The 19,808-nt window shown below is 34.7% G+C and overlaps 1 protein-coding gene across 1 annotated transcript; it reads right to left on the bottom strand.

The window, feature by feature from the left end:
* Positions 1–2,292: 2,292 nt before the first annotated feature.
* LOC129924033 (FMRFamide peptide receptor frpr-18-like) lies at positions 2,293–3,324 on the bottom strand. Its single transcript, XM_056017639.1, has one exon. It carries the CDS (start codon positions 3,322–3,324, stop codon positions 2,293–2,295), a length of 1,032 nt encoding a protein of 343 aa, XP_055873614.1.
* Positions 3,325–19,808: the final 16,484 nt, after the last annotated feature.

The following is a 19,808-nucleotide window of genomic DNA, read 5'->3' as shown; positions in this document are numbered from 1 at the left end:
TCTCAAATAAATATTAATTCACAATCGCTAGTCCATCAACTTATAAATAGAAATACATAAACACCATTCCATCAACTCTAATGAAACATATATACATAACACCAGTCCATGAATGAAAACGTCCAACCTTCCTGGACCTGCAAGACCTCACTAACACACTTTCTGGCACATTCAACGAAGACTTAATCACTCAGTTCACAACACGTGCAACACTATTTACATTCACAACAAAGGGATATAACAATCATACCAAAATATCGGTTGATTCTGTACATATGGAGGGTGAACAAAATGTATTTTCAGATTTATACTCAAGACATGTGTAATTGTTGATAAATTTGAGCAACCATGTACTTGTGTTATATTAATTTTTATATCGATAATTTTTATAATGTAACTATGTAACATGATGTAAACAGTTGTTACCTTAATTTTGAACTTTTGAGACAAACATTATCCATGAGGTGATCATTGGTGAATAATTTTTAGAAGGATTTCTCAGTTGTTCTTTATAAGTGAGAGCATGAGGTCTCTTGTTGTATTTATTGGAAGCATATTTGCAGTTTTGATCTTTGTTGTCTTGATCTTGGTGAAGTTTTGTTTTCCTGGTGAATTTTCTTGCAGTTTTTGAGATAACTGGATTTTTTTTCAAAATTACCAGTTCGTTGAGGAGAAGGAGTGTCGCAGTTATCTATGTAGATGTACAGTGGAATTATTTCACTATCTAATAACTAATAATTTCATCAATAGGCGATGACGTCATTTTCAGTAATTTTATTTTGTGTACTAGCTGATCTCCCCTTGTCGCCTCGTCATAATTTTTTATGACGTATATTGACTTAGATCGTCTGGTGCATTCACGCCATGTTGATAGACTGAAGCAAGCTATATTTTGGTCAGCTCTTGAATTTCTTCTTGGATCTGATATTGGATAGCCTTATCGTTGTCCTTGGTAGATATTTTTAAAGAATTATCTTGACCCCTGTTTAGGGTGAGTTTTATTTCATATTGTATAGTTTTTTTCAATTTTATTCAATTGTATTCGTATTTTGTATATAGATTAGAAGATTAGAAGAATCTGTTCTTTATCTTTCTATAAGAGTTCAGTCTCAGTGTCAAGTTTCAGTCTCAGTTTCAAGTCTCAGTCTGAGGTTCCAGATTCCAGACTGCGAGTGCTATATCCAGACCTGGTGGTGCTTTGTGAAGTTGTGAGTTTTGGATGCTACTATAAACTTTTACTTATGGATCGTCGGTGAACAGTTTCTTGTCTGGAATATAGATCTACGTGTATTGCCAGTTGTTGTCTTGAAAGATTGTCACTGTGTGGACAATATTACTGAACCTTATAAGTTGAGGTGAATTATTCTTGTTTATTTTTAAAAACTTAAGTATTTACTAGAATCTTACTATAAGTATTGATTTTGTACACCATACTATATGTAGTCATATTTCTTTATCATTATTGTTGATCATATATCATTTTTCATTGTAGAAATATCATTAGATTAAATTCATATTTTTTAAATTTAAATCATCATACACCTCGTTTATTGGTTTATGCACAACTGGGTGTGTATGGTGTGACTGTCGGGCTGAACTTGGGCCTAAAATATTACAATAATATAATATAAAACACACAATTGGAATTTGTGTTATTTTTAATACCTACACACATTAATAATTAATAATTACACTCAATTAAAGACCTGAGACGCATAGAGAACATCTGTTATGACCATAAATCTTCTGACTCAAAGACAAGCCTTAGTATTTTTATTATCATGTATGTACGTGGGTATGTCCCGCATTGATATCAATACCGTTTGAGTGATCTTGAAGAAACTTGGAATGCGTTTTTCCTTAGATCATGGCAGAGACCGTAGTGTATGTTTAAGGACCCTGCCACAATCGGGGGGGCCCAGAAAAAAAATTATCTCTATCAAAGAAATACACTTTTTTAACAAATCGGGTAAATCCGTTTTAATAGCTTTTTTTTATCTCTATTAAAAAACAAAACTTTTTAACAAATCGGGTAAACCCGTATTCACAGTATTGTATATTTGATATGAATGCATCAGCTTAACTGGTAAATTCATTTTCGCAATCTACTTTTAATTTCCTGGCGAAGGAAAAAAAACTTGGCAGGAACATAAGTTCTAAGTCCAATCCACTAGATTAGTAGTACACAAACCAAGGCCCACATGCCGCAGGTAATATCCTGCTAGTGCATCATAAGAGATTTAATTTATTTAGATACGTTAGAAATAATCCTATCACAATGATACTACACAGCTAGGATATGCGTTTGAACACAGGCAGCCAGGAATTTAAAGTCTCTTTAAATTTTGAACTCATTTTGTAATATACGATAAAAGACACACTACAGTTGATGGTCTCTAGTAAAGACGAAAAGGAAATGGTCATCAAACTTATGTCCCACAATGGTCCCTCTACCTTCAAGTCCTGCATAAAACCAATGACAGTTATTAAAACGCATTGAGGTGTCAGACAGGAGACATAGAGGACAGATACCACTGTCAGCATAATGACCGCTTTCTTATCTTTAATGGATAACTCTGTTTTAGACCCTCTGGATAACTTGTGTTCTAGGAGGGATTGCCTCCACTTAGACTTAGACTTTAATTGTATCACTATAACAACTGTGCATATAATCAGAACTAAAAAAGTTATGTAAGGAATAAAAAGGTCATTGGTAATATTTGTATAGGTCATGACCATTTCAAAATTTTCCCTGAAGACGAAAGTTAACACAGTGCGATTTAAAGCCGGGATGTTTAACCAGTCCATGTACACTACAGAATGTTCCGGATACAAATATAAGAGAAGCACGATGAAAATGATGATGTTGACGACCACAGCGACATTTCTGGTGATGATTCTCTTGACGTCCATGGGCAGCACCACACAGAGGCATCTTTCAAAGGCGGCGAAGGCTGTAATAAAACCACTCACTCTGATAAAGTAGCCGTGCGGGTAGAAAAATACCATGGCCAGAACAGAGGAAGAAGAGAATGGAAGTTGGACTCTTCTCCATAGAGGGTTAAACAGAATGTTGACCAACAGCTGAAAGAAGAGAGCTCCTATATCACTGACGGCTAAAGCTGTTAGGGTCACGTTCACACTGTCCTGTAGCCCTTGTTTTTGAAAGTTCAAAATGTTGATGACATTTCCAACGATTCCAGCGATGCCGATCAACACAGCGCATAACATAAGGTTAAAGGTCATGAAAAATTCAACTAGTGTAGAATCGATAACACCTTTATTGACAATGAGGAAATTTCCTTCCGTAATATTTGATGCCATTTTGATTTCTTGTGTTTTCTTTATAAAATCAGCTTGTGACAGAGATTTTCAAACTAAAAAAAATTTTTTGGCTCAGATTATGACCATCTAAACAGTTTACTTTTTGTTCAATATTGTCTATATTTAATTGTATTATAATTACGTTCCTTTGGCCTAATCGTACTGAATCTCAATGGAGCCATCCTGCAATATATGCTATAACTCATCCTTTTTATTCAATAATGATATATGTTAGATCGTTTGCAATACTCACTTAACAATAAAAATATAGAAGGGCGATTGTAACCAAGTCTTTTGTTTTAGCATTTATTTAGATCGGATGTTTTTCAGAAATATGTAAGTATTTGTATTAGTTCTGCATGGGTTGCTTTGCTTAACGAAAATGAGATTCCTTTGAAAGCAAAGGCAGCAAGGATTTCATATAAATCAGTAGAGTTAGTAAAGAAATCCCAATTTGGCTCGCAGGAAGACTTCTAACTTCTAACTTGGAGCAATCTTCAAGTACGAACTCTGTAGCCTGCAGCCGCGGGAATCACTGCATTCCTCATTAATCTTTGGACTCGAATACAATCCTTATTATTATTATCATGTTACATCCACCGTAGTTATATGCATTGCATATTTTGTTTCTTTCACCAAAACTTACTAACTTTCTTTTGTTATTTAGACATGTGTGTTATTTAAACAGATTTTACAAACATTAGAAAAGAATCTAAGTTGTATATGTTCAGGTCAGTAAGTTTTAGAACTATTTCATATGGGACACTAAGTTTAAAGGTTTCACTATTTAGCTTTTTATATCATCATGTTTGAACCCAGCTCAATGTAAATTCAATTTCTCAACATGTCCAACCAGCTCTATATAAAACTAGTTTCCTTTCATTGTTACAAATATAATACATTTTAAAATTACACCAATAGGAGGTTCTAAAATGACGAATCAAACTAAATACGGTATACTTCTAGCACAATTATTTGTTGATCAAACTAAATGTTATATTTTCAAAAGCAAAAGAAACATACTTAAAAAGGCTTCAACTTTATCATTAAATCTGATAGTTTTAGAAAATGTAAGGTGTTAACAAAGACATTTCTCTTTTATTCTCTTTGTAAGATACGAGCGATCGACATCAATTATAGAAACAACTTTTTATGTATATTTTTTTAAAATAGTTTTAGGCTTTTTAACTCAACTTGTAAAAAATTTTTGTTTTTGTCTTGTAATACCGTATAATTATGTCACGTCTACTGACTTTATCATTTCAAGTTGATGACTATATACACACATGAGTCTATAATTTGAACTGTACTACAATATTAATAATATCAAAATATATATATTTCTTAAACAAAGAAAGTTGATGTCAATTTTCTTTTTGATTTAAATAATAATGCCTTTATTTCAAAAAAATATGTGTCACAGACGATAATTTAATTATAGATCTATTTCCTTGTCGGTATTATCTTGTTACCAATGCCGTCTCTCTCTCTCTCTCCCGCTTAACTGCAGATATCAATTAAAGTATCAGATATTTTAATTTTATACACTCAAAACTAGGTTTCTATTCAGTATCATAATGAGCTAATTATCTCCAACTATATTTCACACAATTATGTATTGTTTTTTTTCCCAGTCCTTGGTGAATACACTGAATTTTAATAATAAAGTAATTCTAGAATCATCTGAAGTTAGAAAGGGGGGAAAAGGTGGGGGCGGGAAAGGATGAATTTACTTCTACGGTGAAAAGGTTCAGAAAAAAAAAAATTCTCTTGCTGTAGTAGTCGTAAAAAGAAAAAAAAGTTTATAACATTTCAAAATGTCGATAATATAGGTCACAGCCTCGTTTTCGTGTTTTGTTCGTGTCCTATAGATAGCACATATTCTCGCGGAATGAAGATATATGCACGCAATGGGAAAAATGGATAACTATGAGAGAGAAAGAGAGGAAGAGAAAAAATGGCTCATGGGAAGCCTCAGTCTTTTCCATGTGTGAGAGCAGGAAGTCCTTAAGGAACACTGCACAGTCCCTTTACAGATTTAGTTACTTCGTCCGCGAGTCCACCCAACTCTAATGGGTTAAGACTTAAGTTTTATAAAGGCGGTTGGTCGTTGTGCTGACCACATGACACCCTGCTCGTAAACCGTTGGCTAAAGAAACAATATATATAGATCACAAGGTCTGAAAGGGTAACTTTACTTGTATCGCACCAAAACATTTATAAACGAATAGACTATATACTACAGCAGTTTTGAGATTATGTCAGAAATATGAGCTGAGTAGTTGAGCGTAGTGTCATGTACTGTTACAAATGAACTGGCGAAGTGGTTAGAGATAGCCGTGTTTGTAACAAGCTGTGACCCAGATGACACAGCCCAAGTTACTGTGAGAGGTCCACGAGTATGTTTTGGAGAGTGTGTGTATGTGTGTGTGTGTTTGCTAGGTGATTCAGAAAGGAAGTATTTATAGTTAGTTGTAGACTTGATAGAGAGCATTAATGTTAGTCTTGTAGAATGATTTTAAGATAAGAGGCGCTGTCCTAAACTGTATTAAGTACTCAAGGGTGCGATAGTGTATTCAGATGTGTTTTTATAGTTAGTTATATACTTTAAAATATCAGTTTATTTTATTTCATCTCATTTTGAATGTTTCTATATATTGTAATAAAAGTTATATTTAGTTTCGTTCACAAAGAAGTTATTCAAGTTTTTTCAAGTTCTATAAGTTAGAATATAATACACCTACAGCGGTTTAGTTGTCTACCAGCAGCTTGGGGCTATAAGTCAACGACCGTCCACAACAGAGGGATAAGACTTCAAGGTAGTACTAATGTAAACACTCGGCATTGCAATCACCCATGGTATAGTCATGTGATCGTCTAGATATGTCTGGCCAAAGGCTCGTAGCAATTCATTTTCATGACGTCCTTCAGGGATCTAATAAAACAAAAGTAAAGTAAAACACCAGGCGGCGTAGGGCGGGACAAGAAAGTGAGTCACGTTCAATACAGTACAGCAGTATGGTCTAAGTACGGTTATTTACAGTGAAGCAAGTGTTCATTCAGTAAGATATTCCGTGTTTCTGGGTGTAGAGGAATTTGTTTTTACACACATTTTATAAAGTATCAAGCTATCCAAGAAGGAGCTGTCATTTTTTTTTACATATTGTCCAACGTTAGTATAGAAGTATAGACGCAAGATAGAAATAGTAGCAGTATAAAGAGGAAAATATCTCACTTAATCCAAAACCTATAACACATAGTCGAGTAGATTATCAATGTTTTTCAAAAAATCTCGTTGGCTTCATACTCGGTCAGACTGTAACAGCGCTACTAGTTCATTAGGAAACAAGAAAAAGGATCATAATGTCTGAATCTAATCTCTCAATAAACCTTTTTTTTTTTATGTTGTGTCTGTTCAATTTATGTGAATATTTTTGTTGTTGTATTTATTTCATAAAAGAGTCATCAAGCCTCGCTCGGTTGAATGATTTCTCAAGAAAAGTTAATATACACCTGAATTAATTTTGTAATCACTTTGGTAATGACGAGAATAAGCGATGAGAAACCACTTCCAATCCGAAACATTGCTTCCATTTTCTGTTAGTTCTAAATATCTTTGTGCAAGACAATTTGAATACAAAGTCTTTGACGTGCCCACACAGGCTAGAAAAACCGTTGCTCAAGTCAAATTGTTTTCCATTGCAGCTTTTGTGCAAATCAATTTGCCAATTATTGGCTTGGAAGAAAGACTTTGCAGTGTCACTTCTTAAAATTGTTACCTTTAGACGTATAATGCAGCTGTTTGTCAAAAACGGCTCTAATAATATTTTTCTAGAAAGGCAGTACCTACATTTTAAATTAGAATATAAAAAAATACTTAACAAAAAATATCTCATGCAAACCGAGTATCAAACCGATTATTTGGACACCGTCAGCTTCGTGAAGGTACGTCGTTACCATATCGGCATACTTTAGCGATTATTTATTGATATTATCCTTATATGGACATCTAAAACATGACTTAGACTTCTGATTTAGAACTCTTAAGTTCTAGTCTAGATCTAGAATCTAAATGTAATCTATAATAGATGTACTTAAAAAGATATAAGTAAAGCTAAGATAATCTTTCAATAAACTTTTTATTTTAGAAAGAACTTTAAATTTACTCAGTTATCGCATAATAGGGAAGCGTGGTCGAGAGGCCAAGTGCGCTTGAACTTGGCTTGGCTTGGCTACCTAGAAGGGGGCTCGAGGTGCTAAAGGCAGCACGGAAAACCAACTCCTAGATACCCCCTCCCCCCCCCCATTGGTCCACAAATGAGATAGGACCAAAGCGCTCTGAGCATGAAAGTAGCGCTATATAAAAGCTATAATAATAATATTGGTACAATATCGCTGACTACGACATGACTTAAAAAAAAATTATCATTCAATAAATCCAAAGATATAGATCTAGGCTTTTACATCTAGACTTAGAAGACGCGCACAATTTTCTTGAATAATAATTTATGAAACAATTGAATCAATAAAGCCTTACATTCAAAAATTGTCACAGGCGATAATCTCTTAAAGTCCTTTCAAAATCGATTCTTGCTCTAGGTCAGACTAAATCTAGTACTCATACCAAAGTAAAATATATTTATTTTTTACTTTCAAAATTTATAACCGTAAAACTAGAGTCCATCAAGCTAGTAATTCTTTTCTTAGCAATATACACCAACTGTCAAATTTCTAAAAAAATCGATAGAGCCGTTTTTGACATCCGCGGTACACAACCAGGATCCTGAAAGCTCCTGTCTCGTAGTTCTAACTTGAATAGAGGTATCTAAAAAAAATTATGTTCTTCTTGTTTTAAAACAAAATAAAAGTATTACTTCAATCATTAGTAGCGCGTACAACATAAAATACAAAAATTACTAACAGGTCATGTAAATTAAAATTATTTTATTTTGGCAAATAACACATTTGTATGCATAAATGTTATATAAATATTCAATATGTAATCCCATTCATTTATTTGTATAGCTTACTTTTAATTACTATTGATAGTTAATAATTGTTAAGGCTTACATATCTTATATTTGGTTTCGAAGGATACAAGGTAGCCGTTGCAACATTTCGCTGCAAGCTGAAAAATAAAGAATGGGAATTTCAAAAACTTTTCTAGTCTTTTTTTCTAAATGTAACACAAGGACGGATGTACGGACGACATATCACATAAATCAGGTAGAGGCCAAAACCCAAAGTGTTGTCAATTTGATAATTCACCGACTATTTCGCAAAATTGCCCTGGCGTGTAACCAATGCACTTGAAATTAAAAGCTTTTATGTTATTTTGGCAGGCAAATTCGTGAAATGCAGTTAAATTTAATGCAAATATTTGATGTAATGATGCGAAGTGACATCAGTATTCCAGTAAAATGTAAACCTTTTTCTTCGCTAGTGATCAATGTACTCCTATCTGGTTGTTATTCAAGTTTGACACAAAACGCTAAGGTGGAAAGAAAAGTCTTTGAGAGTCAATGCTTTAAAAGATTTAAGGTATTAGTACCGCGAAATTTAAAAAAAAAAAAAAAAAAGAATTATACTTTTTACATGTCAACATCTCAACACTGTGAAAAGACGAAAACTGAGCTGGTATGGTCATATTGCGAGACTTGACTCACTGCCAAAAATCATCCTTCATGGTTCTAAAGAGGGAGCACGAAAATAAAATACTGCTAAGAAAAGCTGACTGCACAAAGAGAAATAACGTTTCTTTTATGTCAGTTGATACTTTTTGATATATCTATTCTTACAGTGAAACTCCTTTCCTTTTAAAGTCTAAGTTTCGGCGTATTGAGGACGTCTCCATAAGATAAGAATAATAATAATAAGGTTTCTCTTCGAGTCAAAACATTAATGAGGAATGTAGTATTGACCGTGACAACGTAGCCCCAGCTGCGGCCTTCACATGGACAAGAACCACTTTTACAACAAAGGCTTAAAATAATGTGGGTTATTTTCTTCTTTCCTCTTGGCTATTCTCCTCTCTCCTCCAGGTTATTCTCCTCTCTCCTACAGGTTATTCTCCTCTCTCTTCCTGGCTATTCTCCTCTCTCCTCCAAGTTATTCTCCTCTCTCCTCCAGGTTATTCTCCTCTCTCCTCCAAGTTATTCTCTTCTCTACTCCAGGTTATTCTCCTCTCTCCTCCAGGTTTTTCTCCTCTCTCCTCCGGGATATTCTCCTCTCTCATCCAGGTTATTCTCCTCTCTCCTCCAGGCTATTTTCCTCTCTCCTCCAGGTTATTCTCCTCTCTCCTCCAAGTTCTTCTCCTCTCTCCTCCAGGTTTTTCTCCTCTCTCCTCCAGGTTATTCTCCTCTCTTCTCCAGGTTATTCTCCTCTCTCCTCCAGGATATTATCCTCTCTCATTCAGGTTATTCTCCTCTCTCCTCCAGGTTATTCTACTCTCTTCTCCAGGTTATTCTCCTCTCTCCTCCAAGTTATTCTCCTCTCTTCTCCAGGTCATTCTCCTCTCTCCTCCAGGCTATTTTCCTCTCTCCTCCAGGTTATTCTCCTCTCTCCTCCAAGTTCTTCTCTCTCCTCCAGGCTATTCTCCTCTCTCCTCCAGGTTATTCTCCTCTCTTCTCCAGGTTATTCTCCTCTCTCCTCCAGGTTATTCTCCTCTCTCCTCCAGGTTATTCTCCTCTCTCCTCCAGGTTATTCTCCTCTTTCCTAAAAGTTATTCTCCTCTCTCCTCCAGGCTATTCTCCTCTCTCCTCCAGGTTATTCTCCTCTCTTCTCCAGGTTATTCTCCTCTCTCCTCCAGGTTATTCTCCTCTCTCCTCCAGGTTATTCTCCTCTCTCCTCCAGGTTATTCTCCTCTTTCCTAAAAGTTATTCTCCTCTCTCCTCCAGGCTATTCTCCTCTCTCCTCCAGGTTATTCTCCTCCAAGGTTATTCTCCTCTCTCCTCCAGGTTATTCTCCTCCAAGGTTATTCTCCTCTCTCCTCCAGGCTATTTTCCTCTCTCCTCAAGGTTTTTCTCCTCTCTCCTCCAAGCTATTCTCCATTAAATTGTTAAAATTGTCGACAACCTTTCAGAATGATTTTGGCATACGTTCGTCCCCCATAAGGGATACGTGCCTTGCCCAGCGTAACCTTACTTAGAAAACCCTTATTATTATTATTCGCATCTTATGGAGACGCCCTAAATACGTAGGGTTAGGTAATAAGATTTCTTGAGCGCGTTTACAATAGATGCTTGCGCGCCATCATGGCCATACGTTGGCAAGACCGCACTACAAACAGCGATGTCCTTGCAAACGCAGCGTATGGACAGTATAGTAGGACTTCTTACATCAGATAAAGTATCAGGCTTAGAAAAAATAAAGTAGAGCGTTCAAGTTTTAGGGGTTTAAATATTTCTATCATCGTGATGACGGACATACCTTAGCTTGATATTAGACTGTATATATCTAAAAAAGTTGTAAACTTCTGATTAAGCAAATTGTATTTTTGGTTAAACTTGGTTCTGTTTGAGCCAATGCAAACAGACCACACAACTCAAATAGCTGCTGTTCCCCGTTCTTGGAGGCCGCTAAAATATATAGATAGATAAAATACTATTATACTATATTAGAACAATTATTTTATTTAAAAACATTGACAACTGCAATTATTATAGACAAAAACAAACAAACTTAGGCTATACGTTTTAACACTGGCAGCCAGGATTGCAAGGTCTCTCTGAACTTTGAACTCATTTTGTAGTACACTACAATGGTCACGCTACAGTTGATGGTCTCTAGTAAAGACGAAAAGGAAATGGTCATCAAACTTATGTCCCATAAAGGTCCTTCTACTTTTAAGTCCTGTATAAAACCAATGACAGCTATGAAAACACATTGAGGTGTCAGGCACGTGATGTATATCACAGATACCACAGTCAACATAATCACCACTTTTGTATCTTTGGTGGATAACTCTGTTTTAAATACATTGTCTTTCTTAAACCCCGTGACAGATTGTCTCCACCTTGACTTCGACTTTAATTGTATCACTATGATCGCCGTGCAAACGATCAAAACCAAAAAGGTCGAATAAGGAATGACAAGGTCATTGGTAATGCCCGCGTAGGTCATGATGATCTCATAATTGTCTCTAAAAATGAAAGTTAACACCTTGCGATCTAGTTCCGGGCTGTTCATCCAGCCCAAATAGACCACAGAATATTCTGGATACAAATATAAGAGTAGAGCGATAAAAAATAATGATGTTAACGATGACGGCGACATTCCTGGTGATGATTCTTTTGACGTCCATGGGCAGCACCACACAGAGGCATCTTTCAAAGGCGGCGAAGGCTGTGATAAAACCACTCACTCGGATAAAGTAACCGTGTGGGTAGAAAAATACCATGGCCAGAACAAAGGGCGAAGAAAACGGAAGGTCGAGTCTCTTCCAAGATGGGTTAAACAGAATGTTGATCAACAGCTGAAAGAAGAGAGCTCCTATATCGCTGACGGCTAAAGCTGTTAGGGTCACATTCACACTGTCCTGTAGCCCTTGTTTTTGAAAGTTCAAAATGTTGATGACATTTGCAACGATTCCGGCAATGCCGATCAACAGAGCGCATACCATAAGGTTAAAGGTCATGAAAAATTCAACTATTACAGAATCGATAGAAACTTTATTGACAATTACAAAATTTACTTCGGTAATATTTAATGTCATTTTGATTTCTTTACATTAGATGTAAACTCGTCAATAAGACTGTTATTTACTAATAAATTTAGTAATATTTGCTCATTTATAATCAATCTAAAAACGTTAAGCAACTGCTAAGATTAAAGTCAATTAAATTTATTGTTATGTTTTATGTTTATGTAAGTTCACGTTTGATTCTGATTAGAATATAATATGTGAACCGTCTTGTACATTTCATACACATTTACAATATTTGTAGTAAACTACGAAAATAACAATGGCGATTAGAACAATCTCTTCATTTCTTTAAGTTTTTTTTTAATTCAGCAAAATTGTAATATTTGTACTGTATTATATTATCTATCAAGTCTTCAAGTATAAGTTGCCTCATGAAATGAAAAAAAAAACAAGATGAATATGAAGATTTACACTTTATATAAAGCATACATTGGTAAGGAGACTGCACAATGGAGGTTGTCCCTGCTGGTTTACACCTAGCTAGGGATTCATTAAGTTAAAATTTGGTTTTTATTGCATTTATCACTAACACAATTATGTAATTATGAATTTAAACAAAATAGTAAAATAAATTGCCAATTTTTATAACAGAACTTTTCTGTTTGATGCATTGATTTATCTACCTTTGTTAATCTGCATGACTAAATGCATGACACGTAGGACGTAGCCATCTTCTTTTTGAAGTAACGTCTGTATTATATAAGATAAAATAAGAAGAATATTAATTTACTAACATTTAACAATCTAATTTCAAGAAACAAATATAAAGATATGTTATAAATTAGTTGTGTATTATATGAGCCTCTTCCGAAGCAAACATATGAACTCTGTAAGCATCATAATGTAACATTTGTACACTCCGTAGATCCACGACAAAGTCCCAACATTTCTACCAGCTTGCTGCAACATTTATGTGTCTGTAGTACAAAGCTTATGTTACATCATTGAAACATTTATGGTGAAACGTTTAAAAACGATCAAAAGTATTTATAATCAATAAAAACATATACTTCTAGAACTATTTATTTTTCAGACGCTATTAAGTATAATTTTAAAAGACAATATCTCAAAAAATAGGTAACACGTAACGTATCAATCTTATCATAAAGTCCTGGTCATATTTTGTTATACAAAATTTAAAGGTTGGTAAATATACTTTACCTAATCATTTTTTAAAAAGTATTTCATGTTTTGAGAGTTCAATATAAGAATGATAGAATTATATTTTTCTCCTTTCAATGTCAAGCCTCTTATTAAGTCTATTGATATAAAACCAAGTTTGCCTATTTACATGCAATTCTGTCATATCCAATAATTAAAACATTCTTTTTTTACATACGCCAGTGTGTACGCTGAAGTGAACTATCAAATTACCAAGTTATCTTTCTGTCGTTTTCTGTCGTTAGTTTTTTTTTCAACGTAATAGAAAAGATTGTCAATAATGTATTTATGATGTGTGCACAATTAATAATAGATCTATGTCTATGTCTGTATCGACTTCTAGCCAGTACCATTGCTCTGTGATTAACACTCTCAACGATAGTGCCAGCTTCTTTATTTTGAAATACTCAAAAACTATTTCTTGTACTCAGTGTTTTTAGATGTAAATAATATATTTTATTTTCCTTTGAAGAACATCCACCTGAGCAAAGACCATTGGCAGATGCCTTTGATTTAGGCACACGAGAGAAGAACAAGAACACGTTTCAAACTTATTGTTGTAACCCCGGCGCCGACACTGATGGTGCGCATCAGAGCACTGTATAGATGTAACAAGAGGAACAAGTGAACCCAGAGATCCTAAATGGGTCTTGGAGAAATAACGTAATCAATTATCTAGGGGAACGAAACTCTAAATAGTTAGCCCAATCTGTAAAATAGTGAAGGATTAATTTCCCTTGTTGGTATCAAACCAAATTTATTTTTTTCTTATCCACCCAAATCTTGTCTATGTCGATGACTAATTGTGTAAAGTTTCAACTTGATCCGAATATGTTTGTGGGAGAAATAATGTGTACGAACTTTCTACCAGACAGACTGATGGACAGACAGACAGAGTGAATTAATATAAGCTTTGTAAAAATGCTTCACAGTTAGTTCATGAAACATATTTGACGTATAGTTCTTGTCAGTATGAACGAATTGTTCCCTTGTTTGATATGACGTTGATTATCAATGCTAATTTATTTTCTTTCTTTTGACAAACTTATATCAACCCTGTCTTTCTGCCTGTCTTTAAAAATAATTTAAAAAACAAATCAATTTTTCCCTGTTACACAGTTACCTTCTTGATAACATGTGTTTGTAACAGCCTAAGTTTGATATTAGTAATTTTCCTGAACTCGGCCCCTGTGGTAGTCAACTATAGCAGGCCACAATCCGAAACAGTCTGAAATTTCTGGCCAAATGTTATACTGTCCGGCATGATCTACAGCTTTAAAATGCTATGTTACGCCGGCTTGAAGGTAGTAGCAAGATCTGTGTCACGCCGATACGCTAATTGTCACTAGACCAGCGATGGGCAAACTTTTTAAGGAGTGGTCCAAAAAACTTAAAGGTCGAATTTCGGACGGCGTAATATTTAAAAAAACAATAACCAAAAACATCAAAATACAAACATTAATTTTGTATCAGATTTAATGTATGAACCTCAACTGTTTTGATAACAGTTAGTTCAAATCTGGTTTAAATAGGGAAGAGTAAACTGATATATTTAACGGTCGTTCTACTTCTGACACAGTGTTTCCTGTGCCTCGAAATTACTTTAAAACGAAAAACAAGAACACAAAAAATATAGTTTAAAAAAAAAACAAAGCTTATTAAGTGCATCAATTAGTTTGGATCAGTCATGTAATTAAATTTGTAATAAGCCTCAGGCGACAATTTATGAAGGAGATTACTTCAGCTTAAACCACCACTTCAGTCAAGTACTCTTTCCTTGCCTTGTTTAAGATACCAAACAAAGTAATTTACTACCAATAATTAATTAATTGTTTTATTTTATCCTGTTATAATTAAGTTTCAATAGTTTTGTCGTTTGTTATCAGAAAATGTTTTATTTAGTATAGAATAAAAGGAAATTGCATGCTCTTTATTTATGTCACAGTCTCAGTTGACATTGCATGATTTAATGTTCACGTCATGTTAAGAGCTTAAAAGACACGTGGAATTCCTGATGTAGAAAACAGGAAGTAGAATGAATAAAGTTGACTTTGAGTTCAGTCAAGTCAAGTCAGTAAGGTTTTGCTCCCGGTCCAGGAAGGTTGGACGTTGCTTCCTGGACTGGTGTATATATATGTATATAACATGAAAGTCGATGGACTAATGATTGTTGATTAATTATATTTGAGAGTTGTGCTTATTGAATATTAAAGTATTATTCGTATTTCAATGGATATCTATAGTTGAAGCTCCAGTGTCACTAGTAGTAATTGTTCTTATTGTTACCCGCTGAGATGCGGACGTGATTTGTAACTAACATATATTGGATACATTTGACACAGCTGTTATGCGGATAGGATTGTTTACTATTTCTTGACTTGTAGCACTAACAAGTAGTGCAGTATTATTATTATTGTGTTGTAAAATAAACTTCATGTTTGTCTGCCGAAACGGACTTAGGTCAGTTTATAGTATTTGTCTTGTCACGTGTCAAGAGTACTTCAGGAAGCAAGAACCCAGCATTACACGACATTCGCATTCTGCAACCTTACACCATTAAACCTTTCATTTACAGTATATAACACAAAGTCAAGTTTATAAGATTAAACATTAATTTAATTTAATGAGGTAAAATCAACAATGGTATCGTCTCTTACGAGAGAAAGAGTTAAAACTATTTAACTCGCTAATTGGTCACAATTTTCTTTTAATTAATATTGGCTAATGTTTTGTAAGAAATGTTGAATAATTATGTAAAGTTTCAATGTGATCTGAAAATGGGTAGTTGAAGAAAAAAATACGGGTTCAAACTGTGTACTCTACAGACAAGCAAAGTGAGTTGATGCTAGCTTTGTAAAAACAACAGTACAAAGAGATTTTGTGTTATCCCTAAATCTCGGAAGTGGTAAAAAATGTTGTTTAACCATTTTATCATGATCCTGCTGCACCATTTTACTTGCAAGTTGAATAATAGGTCATGAGGAAAGATACGGACTAATTTATTTACTTGCAGACTAATTTGTAGTCTTTAATATTGGAGGCGCGATGGCTGAGTGGTAAAGCGCTTGGCTTCCGAACATGGGGTCCCGAGATCGAATACTTTTAATTTACTAAGTTATCGCTTAATATCGGTACACTGACTACGCCATGTTTTTTTTTATTATTGAATGATTCCAACGGTAGGCCTGTAGATCTAAACCTAGAAGATGATGATGCGCAAAATTTTCCTAAACATTAATTTATTAAAATCTTGAATCAATAAAGACCTAACATTCGGAAATTCCCGAAAGCGATAGTCCTTACAAGAACGCGATTGTCCTTTTAAAACCTATGTTGAATCTAGATCTAGTTATCTATATAGCTAAATTTACATTTATTAATTTTTTACTTTCAAAATCTTATAACGGTCAAACTAGAGTTTTTCCCAAGTGGTCAACGAGCTAGTAATTATTTTCTTAGCGATATACATTAACTGTTAAGTTTCTAGGGAAATCGTTTGAGCCGTGTTTGAGATCAACTTTCCAGGTTTCTGGATCCAGGTACCTATAGGTTCTATGAAGTTCTGACTTGAATAGAGGAATTGTATAAATGTCTGATATTAAAATATTGTTTTACATTTATTCCAATGGAAGCCATTAAGTATGATTATATTTATTGAGAGTTAATCAATGTTTAGATGCTTACAACAACAAACACAGACAAATTTTTCAGGCCTTGAGTTTGCTTCCGCTGCAGTGTCCATTTCATCTCTAGGGTCACATGTCCATCGCCGAACAGCTCCAATAATACAATGTCAAGTGTAGCCTATGGTCACGGCGACAGCTTTCCAACAAACGGTGACCAGACAGAACGAAGTGACGTCTCTTTTCTTGTTCCAGGATACAGTACAGCCATTTTGTACAACGCTTATATTAACTCTATCCGTCTGCCTGTCTAGTACACATTGTACACGTTTTACACCTCACACTCACACACCGATTCTGAGATACAGATAAAAGTTTACATATTTTTTATTGTATTTAACAAAACATCGATCAGTAAAAAAAAAATACTAATTATTTTTATTTCTATCGATAAAGCGATGCCACTGTGTATGTGGAGTTATAGACTACAATTTGTATATGTTTTTTTCTCCCACTTCCATTCTCGAATCAAGTTAAAATTTTGTATAATTATTCATAGTCTATGACAATACATGAATCTATAGGAAAAATAAATCAGTTAAATCAGTTAATCAATATGTGGTAATAATAACCTATTCCTGCAGTATTGAGATATTTGGCAGTGTTCGCAGCCTTTTCCGAACCGGTGTTCACTGATTTCCTTTCCGGTCTCCTCTGAAGGTTTGTCGGCGTACAACATTCAAGTATATTCTAGGTAAATAAAACTCAAATACAATTTATGAAATATGTTTTCATTTTGTGTCTTTTATTTTTCCAGACTGAATTTTAATCTATTGAGAATGTAATGGCCATTATCGTTTATTGACAGTGTAAGATAAGTCTGTCTAATATTTAGCATGTAATATACTGCATTGAATTAATGAACGTAAGACTACGTACACAAACTAAAACAAAGACTTTGAAGCCAAAACTTTCTACTTTGACTAGACACTACAGCGATCATTGTTGTATAGTGTACGTGTGTGTATTGTTAGACACCTTATTTATAGTTTAGTTATTTACCGACGCACCATAGAAGACGCATATTGAACGGGACTAGTGACGCTTGGGATATGTTGGGTTAAAGACCGGAAAATCAGTTAGCGATAGAATCCTCTAGGGTAACGACGTGTTTAGTTGACAGAGACTTTTACTGTGGCCTTTTCTTAGAATAAACATAGGATACATTGTTCATCAGCGTTGACTACATCTCTTTACTTGTTAAAAACAGATGTATTGTTCATTCTGTATTGTTGATCAACTACACTGAATACACCCGAATAATAAAACTCAAACGCTTGCAGAGTAATTGGTTGAAATTCAAGTCATCTAGAGTTGACCTCAAGACAGCCTGAACAAGCAACATCACAGTATGTTTCTGAAGTAACCTTGAGTAAAGGTGTGTGGATGGTTTGCTTGTGTAAGCTGAATAGATTCTGATGAGATCACCCGGAGGTCTGTCATCACGTGCTGAAATATATTAGTGAGAGTTGAAGAAGAGGAGCAGGCGAGAAAAGTGTGACAGAAACTCGCATTTTTATTACAAAGCTTTTAGCATTCTGTTTGTTTGTTTGGTAGAAAGTTTGAACACGTTATTTCTCCCAAACCCAATTTCAGATCAAGCTAAAATTTCGGACACTAATTTCATTTACTTGACAACACATGAATTAATGAAAAAAATAACTATTAGTAATTATCTTGTTTAGTATCTCTAACAGGTGAATGAAGTTGCACTTGACTCAAGTGGCAGTATAAGCTGAATAAGTCCCCTTTATAGGTCGTCATCTGAGGCTTAGTGAACACATACATGAAATAAAAACAATGTGGTTACCTTGTTGGCTTTGGAAGCCGAGTACGAAATGAGGTCGTTCTCTCTTTTGTTTTTATAAATACATTTAAAAAGGAATCACCCAAATACCCCGTTCTTTTCACCCTACCCCTTTCCAACTGGTCCAGCCAAGTGATAGGATCATAGCGTATTGAGAAAGCTAAAAGCATGACATTGCGCTAAACAAAAACAATTCTAAAAACTAGTCGACCCGCGGCGTAGTATACGACGCTTCGTAATAGCAGGGATACGGAGAGAATGACCCGGATTGTAAATTCGAGCAGGGTCATGCGGACGTTCTCGGAATTGAATAGTGATAGTAGCGGGAATTATTTGAGACATCGCCACAATTTCAGCCTCGACACCGTAAACGCCGGAAGTATTCGTGTAGCCAGCGTATTGTCGAGCAGAGTGTATGACTGTGCTTCCGTGAGTAAAAACAACGAACAAAGCGTCGCCATAGTTATCCCAATGTTCGCAAACAAAGCTTACAACCATCTTGCGAAGTTTGAGAGCAACAGTTTCGTCGATGACATTTTTCCAGGAATATGCGACTGATAGAAATAAACAGTTAGCTGATGCAGGAATTTCAGCTACCTGTCGATTCCACGAAATATATGTAAAACGGTGGCCACGGTTAGGAAATAAAGGGCAATACGAAGGGGCAAAATCAAAACAAAGCTACAGAAAAAATTAACTATTTTAATGACACCAGATATTGACGTGTGTAAAAAATACAAATATAGAATGAATAAAGAGAAAGAATACTTGTTCTCCCCCCCCCCCTTTTTTTTTTTTTTTTTTTTTACGTTGAGTAACAATGGTACGACTTGCAGAAATAAAAGAGTTATCTTTCCATTACTTTTTCGTGGCGTTCCGCATGGTTGAGCCACGAAGAGAATTATATACTAAAAATATTTCTAATCGCACAGATTTATTATTGTTAGTCTAGATCTATTGCAAATGACGGATCAAAACTAATTGATAAACTTAAGATTAATTTAAGCTTTGTTTGAATTTTTAATAAAATTTTGCTTGTTAAATGAGATATTTTTTAAATTGTTTAATATTACCATTACAAATATCAACTCACCACGTCTCTCTGTCTGAGTAGATTCTTTTATTCCTT

The sequence above is a fragment of the Biomphalaria glabrata genome, chromosome 18, assembly GCF_947242115.1.
Source record: "Biomphalaria glabrata chromosome 18, xgBioGlab47.1, whole genome shotgun sequence".
Classification (NCBI taxonomy): domain Eukaryota; kingdom Metazoa; phylum Mollusca; class Gastropoda; family Planorbidae; genus Biomphalaria; species Biomphalaria glabrata.
The sequence above is the reverse complement of the archived record's forward strand: the minus strand, read 5'-3'. Positions and strand labels throughout refer to the sequence as shown.